This window comes from Clupea harengus, chromosome 9 (assembly GCF_900700415.2).
Source record: "Clupea harengus chromosome 9, Ch_v2.0.2, whole genome shotgun sequence".
Classification (NCBI taxonomy): Eukaryota; Metazoa; Chordata; class Actinopteri; order Clupeiformes; family Clupeidae; genus Clupea; species Clupea harengus.
Window position 1 is genome coordinate 1,349,901 of NC_045160.1, and position 6,261 is coordinate 1,356,161.

A 6,261-nucleotide genomic window follows, 5' to 3' on the forward strand; every position below is an offset into this window, starting at 1 on the left:
GGGCGTTGCCTATTTTGTTATGTGGCATGTTTTGGCATGGCAATTTCCAAATAATTGTTTCTCTTCTCTGAGAGCAGAAACCCTGCACAGATGACTGACACAACTAAATGTCAAGAGGACAGGTTAGCCGGGCAGTGTGAAAGTAGAACACTAATTTCTCTCGGGTCTGTCTGGGGAGTGTCCATCTCCTGCTGGCCTCCGAGGCATTCCTCAGCTACTCTGCAGCATAATCTACTTCCAGTGCCTTTGAGTACCAGGGGCAGGAAATACTTGAAAGACTAAGAGGATGTTACTTATTTTCACAGTATGTCAAATAAAAGCAGTTGCCTGTGACATTTTCTATAAACTAGCCTGACCAGTTGGACACAGGTGTCTCGCACCTAAGGGTTCTTGTCATCTTTACTGTTACTTATTTTGTAGCCTCAGTTGGCGTCACTGCGACTTGCTAATACTGATAGGGAAATGTGCTCACACTGAACCTATTTAGTGATGGTGTATACACAGCCTGGGGAAATGGCATATTGGTAAAAGCATCAGAGGCCAAACAACTGAGATTGGGCAAAAGGTCAAGAGGAGAGCCTGAGAGTGTTTCGTCAGTGTAGTTCATTTGTTAGATTCATGACATCCACTGGCCTGCACCAGTGAGTGAGAACCTCTCCTTGCAGGGGGGCCAGACGGGAGGCCCGGCACCAGACCAGAGACATTCTGCTCTAAAAATATCCTGTGAAAAATACACCGGGTCATGTTGAGTCAGACTCGCGAGTGCTCAGTGAACAGTCATTTGGGGGAAAAAAGGCTTGAAATCTGTGAATCGCAACCATGAGGGCTAAATAAGAATCAAGAATTCAGTCACACTCAAGAACAGTGTGTTCTATTCCTCGGGTTCCTCTGTGCATGTGTGTTTGTATGTGTGAGAGGAGGTGTGGATGACTAGTATGAACGTCTCTTGAAGACTTCCACTTCCTACGTTGCAACAAGTAGCAGCTCACCAAGAGCACTCAAGCCTGGCACATTTTTGATCAACAAAGGATTAGAAGACTAAGCACCCGATTACACTCATGTTTTAAAAAAAAAAAAAAAAGGAGTTATTTTTCCACTGTTTTGCCCCCCTGTGTTCTGACCTGGCAGAAGAGATTGGGCCAAACATCAAAGCTCCGACGAGAGGCTTCAGAAGCAGGCGTGTTGTTGCACTTCTTCGTTACTGTGAAGACCTTGTACCTCAGATACCACAGATCTCTGTGCTGTTCTGAATTTTGCTCAAAATAGCAGTAAGGGATCTCTTGTTGTTTGTTTATTTTCGGTGTGAGGAGGGATCGAGAGCAGACACGATACAGACAAACAAAGGTCGCTGTGACTGGGTGTTCGTTGTGCACGTCTGGATGTGTGGCTTACCTTTGAACCAGTGGCTTTCATGGACAAAACCACCTCTCTCAAGCAGGAGTAGAGTCCAGAAGAAAAACACAAGACAGAGAAGGCAGGGTCTGTGCAGACTGTCTGACTGTAGGAAAAGAGAGATCTTACATGTGTCTCTGGAGTTGAAGATAGCGGCAGGAGGTGGGAAGGTTGGGGTGGTGGTGGGAGGGTCGTATTGAAACATATGCCCAGCACAAGCAGTGGTGGAATGTAACGAAGTATTTTTACTTCGTTACTTTACTTCGTTACATTTTTACGTATCTGTACTTTACTTAAGTAAAAATAATAGTGCATACTTTTTACTTTTACTCCGTTACATTTTGCAGCTATTATCTATACTTTTACTCCGCTACATTTCTACAATATGTGTTGTTACTCGTTACATTTTAATGTTGCCTACACAAAAATATGGATTGCGTTGCTGTTTTGGAAGTTTAAACCAATCAGGTGGCTCTATCAGCTCCAATGACAGCAGAGTGTGCATTTGGCAGCAGCACTAGCAGTAGCCTTGCCTGTTTTGCTTAAACATTCGACAGACAGCCTGAATAACAAACAACTTTTCAACATGGATCCAGAGTCAGCCTCATCTGAGCCCTCGGATATGAGCCACCCTTGGCCCTATTTAAAAAAACATGTTCGATTTCAAAGGCCCCAAGAATGACTCGTGGAGATTTCAATGCCTTTCCTGTCTACCTCAAAAAAAAGGAGTTGCTAGCATTCAAGAATTCACCTTCGAATTTAAGGAAGCATATCGAGGTAAGCAGAGTTCTTGCTATGCTAAGTTAATGTCCCTGACTTTTTGAAAAATTATATATATATTTAATTCGGTTACTGACATGATATTATACTGTTATCTAGCGAAATGCATGTTGACATACAGTAATAGCATCAAAATAACATGATTGTACCTTTTATTTATTTAACGTAGTGGTAAGATAAAGCTGGTAGGTTAGCTATGTCAAGCTAGCGTGATAGCTCGACCTCATGGTCTGCTTGGTACAGTGGTGCTTACCGCCTGTCTCATGGTCAGTGGCTCGAGTTCTTGCTATGTTAAGTTAATGTCCCTGACTTTTTGAAAATTAATATATATATTTAATTCGGTTACTGACATGATATTATACTGTTATCTAGCGAAATGCATGTTGACATACAGTAATAACATCAAAATAACATGATTGTACCTTTATTATTTATTTAACGTAGTGGTAAGATAAAGCTGGTAGGTTAGCTATGTCAAGCTAGCGTGATAGCTCGACCTCATGGTCTGCTTGGTACAGTGGTGCTTACCGCCTGTCTCGTGGTCAGTGGCTCGTCTTTTACTAGAGATGGTGATCACAAGACACCACGTAACATCGGCCCTTGTCTTTCTAGGTTGTTAGATAAGTGTTAATGAACTTTGCTTATAAGGTGCTATATAAATTAGTCTTGTCCCTGCAAATGTTTTTAATTAGGTTGTGAGAATTTGAGTTACAGGTTAAATAAATTATGATGAAGATTAACAGTATATTATTGTAATTGTTACTATTTTTATATAAAGCACAGAACACTTCTTGGGAATTACAATGACCTGACAGCAAACTCAACCAAAAGGAAGGGGACATTGCCTGCTGGTGAGGGTCCTTCAACAAGTAAGCAGTTGAAACTTGAGGACATCAAAGCCTCTCAGAAGAGCACAGATCTGGCTGTACTGAACTTTGTTGTCCAGGGTTTGCACCCTTTTGGTGTAGTAGGGCAGCCTGGCTTCATTGCTTTAATGCAGCATATGACATCCACACCGAGTACAACATTCGGGATAAGATTGTGAGGACCACGACTGACAATGCTTCAAATTTGATAAAGGCCTTCAGGGTTTATGCTGGTGAAGAGGGAAGTACAACTGAAGAGGAGAGGGAAAATGGGAATGACAGTGAGAAGGATGATGAAGATCTGGAGGTGGAGACAGAGGCCGTTGAAGTGGAAGCTTTAATGGAAGAAGAAGATGAGTGCTCTGAATACCAACTACCAAAGCATCACCGTTGTGCCTGTCATCTGCTGAATCTGATATCAACAGTGGATGCCAAAAAAGCAGAGTCAAATGATGGCTACAGGAAGATCTCCCGCGCAGCATTTGCCAAGTGCTCAGCTCTCTGGAACAAGACTGCCCGCTCATCTACTGCTGCAGAGGTAGTTGAAAAGGAGTGCAAGCTGCAACTCATCCGCCCAGTAGACACAAGGTGGAACTTTCACTTTCTATCAGTTGAAAGAATACTGAGAATAGTTAGAGAGAGTGGAGAAGGAGCCATCAGAGCGGTTACCATGGCACTCAAAGTCCCCATGTAAGTATGGCTCGGAGCAGATGCGCAGTTATGATATGGGTGTTGTAATATTGTAGTTGACTAATCATGTACACTTCATTCAAGTCAACTGCAGTAGAGTAGCCTATTATTATTTAGATAATTTAGAACACTATTAGCTTATCAGCCATGTCTGTGTCATGTCTCAATGCCTATCCCTTATTATGAGACGGGCTGCTGATAATATGTAGCTGAACACATAATCTTGCATAAACATTTTGGTTGGAATTGCTATTGTTTTCAGATGTATGCTCATGCATGTTGAAATATTCAGAATAGCTGAATATTCACTTGTTTAATAACACTGTGTATATCTAGGTATGTGAAATATTTCTCATATATCTCTTAATGACATTCTGCATATTCTGATATTGTGTATTACAGGTTCAGCCCTGCAGAACTTTCTTTCTTGACAGAATATGCATCAACCATGAACCCAATCTCAAAGGCACTAAACATATTGCAGGGAGAGGTGGATGTTCACATGGGATGGCTGGTGCCCACTATAACCCTCCTACCTGTGAAGCTTGACCGCCTCAGAACATCATCCAAGTTCTGCCAGCCAATGATTACTGCCCTTCAAGAAGGAATACAGCGACGGTTTGGAGACATGCTTGCTGACCCTGAGCTCATTGCTGCAGCAATTTTACTTCCGAAGTTTCGGACATCGTGGACAAGCAATGAGGACTTGCTGAAGCTGGGTAAGTCATTTAAAAGGTTATTAAATTGACAAGTGTTCAATTGGAAAGGAAGCCTGGCAGAGGACCTACCCTGTTCCAGACAGTTGATCCAAAAATATGTTATAGTCACTAGGAGAAAAAATACCACAGCCATAGTTATCACGATTATCATGATGGTTATAAAGACAAACAGTACTCTTAAAATAATGTTTCCTTTATTCTGTGTTTGGGTTGTTCTATGTAGGCCTGGACTACATCAAGAGAAACATGGAGGAGGATCCGGTCCCATCACCAGTTAGCAATTCCGGGTCAGAGGAGGAGGACTTCTTTGGCCTTATGAAGGGAAACGTCCAGGAAACCACGAAACAACTGGATGCCTACCTGGCAAACTCGGCTACCTCCATGAACACCCTAAAGGCAGTGCCCACAGTTGCCAATGTGTCCCTTAAACTGAACACGCCGTTGCCTGCCTCTGCGGCATGTGAACGGCTCTTTAGAGGCAGAATAGGGTCAAAATTTTTGGAAAATCAACTATTGTTGAAATTGAACAAAAGGTTCTGTTAATGCAAAGTTGATGACAGGGCTTTGAATGGCACTTATACTGCCATGTTCTTATTATGGCCATTGTTTTTGCACTAACCTTTGGCTGCCTGACCAATGGTAAAATTTTCATTTCAGGTCCTTAATTTAAATTTCTCGTTCTAAGATCTGCCTTGTTCTGACCAGTTTTACACTTGTTTTTCATGTTCCATGTTTCCGTTTTTTACACTTTTATAATTAAATAAAATATTTAAAGATATAACATGTTGTCTTCATTGGTTTGGCTTAATGGTATTAACTTTGCAGATAATCCCTGGTAGATAACTTGTCATCCGCAGAATTGTAAGATAGAGTGTGCGAAGTATTACAGAGGGTAAGCACAATAAGTACACCAACCTTTCCAATAAACAAATGTTGTTGCTTATAATTATTACTATTAGTGACTTCTGTAGAGGCATAAGTATTACCAGTAGCTATATCTGCCTTCTTTATCAAAATGGTACAGCCCTAGACATGGAGAGACAACCCATTTGCGTGAGTACTTTTACTTTTAATACTTAAAGTAAATTTAAAAGTAAGTACTTTTTACTTTTACTTAAGTAGGATTGTTGATGTAGTACTTTTACTTTTATTTTCCTGGGTACTTGTACTTTTACTTAAGTAAAAAAACGTCAGTACTTCTTCCACCACTGAGCACAAGACACAGACACTGACAAGACACTGTGCAAGCATGCAGAAATATGGGGAAGGTATTGATAGAAGCCTCAAGGCCAGGAGGATAAGGTTACTGCCTCACCCCTAACCCGCTTTCGCAAGCCACGTGACTGGGCCGCCTTGAGTCAGGAGCAGGGCCTGCTGGGCCGCTAACAAACAAATACAGGACCGGGAGGGCGGTGGGAGGGAGCCCCGCAGGCCTTGAAGCCTATCCAGCACAAGCTCCCTGGGTAAACACTGAGGGGTTTTCAGCAATATTGTGATAACAGCATACTTGAAACAAAATCCTTCAGACCAGACCCTAATTCCAGTCGGTGAAGAAGCGAAAGCGCTGGAAAGAAAAAGAGGAGTTAGGAGCAAAACTGTTGACAGCCATTTTTGTTTAATGCCCTTGTTTACTTGTGCTGTGAGCCCCAAGGGGACACATTAAACCCGAGTATCCAGGGTGATGGAAAATACAAACTGTTGTGATGGCGGCAGGGATGGTGCTGTGGGGTGGACACCTACTCCCTGCTTGTGTTTAGGTCAGGCCCTACCCACAAACGTGGATTCCCCTGAATTTAAAGCGACCCTTTTGACCC

The 6,261-nt window shown here is 42.3% G+C and overlaps 1 protein-coding gene across 1 annotated transcript; it reads left to right on the top strand.

Annotated features, from left to right (window-relative positions):
* The first annotated feature begins 3,497 nt into the window (after positions 1–3,497).
* Positions 3,498–5,230, top strand: LOC116221919. The gene is made up of 3 exons (XM_031574124.1): positions 3,498–3,728; positions 4,131–4,447; positions 4,671–5,230. The coding sequence occupies exons 1-3, from the start codon at positions 3,709–3,711 to the stop codon at positions 4,988–4,990; spliced, it is 657 nt and encodes a 218-aa protein (XP_031429984.1). The 5' UTR covers positions 3,498–3,708; the 3' UTR covers positions 4,991–5,230.
* The last annotated feature ends 1,031 nt before the right edge of the window (positions 5,231–6,261 follow it).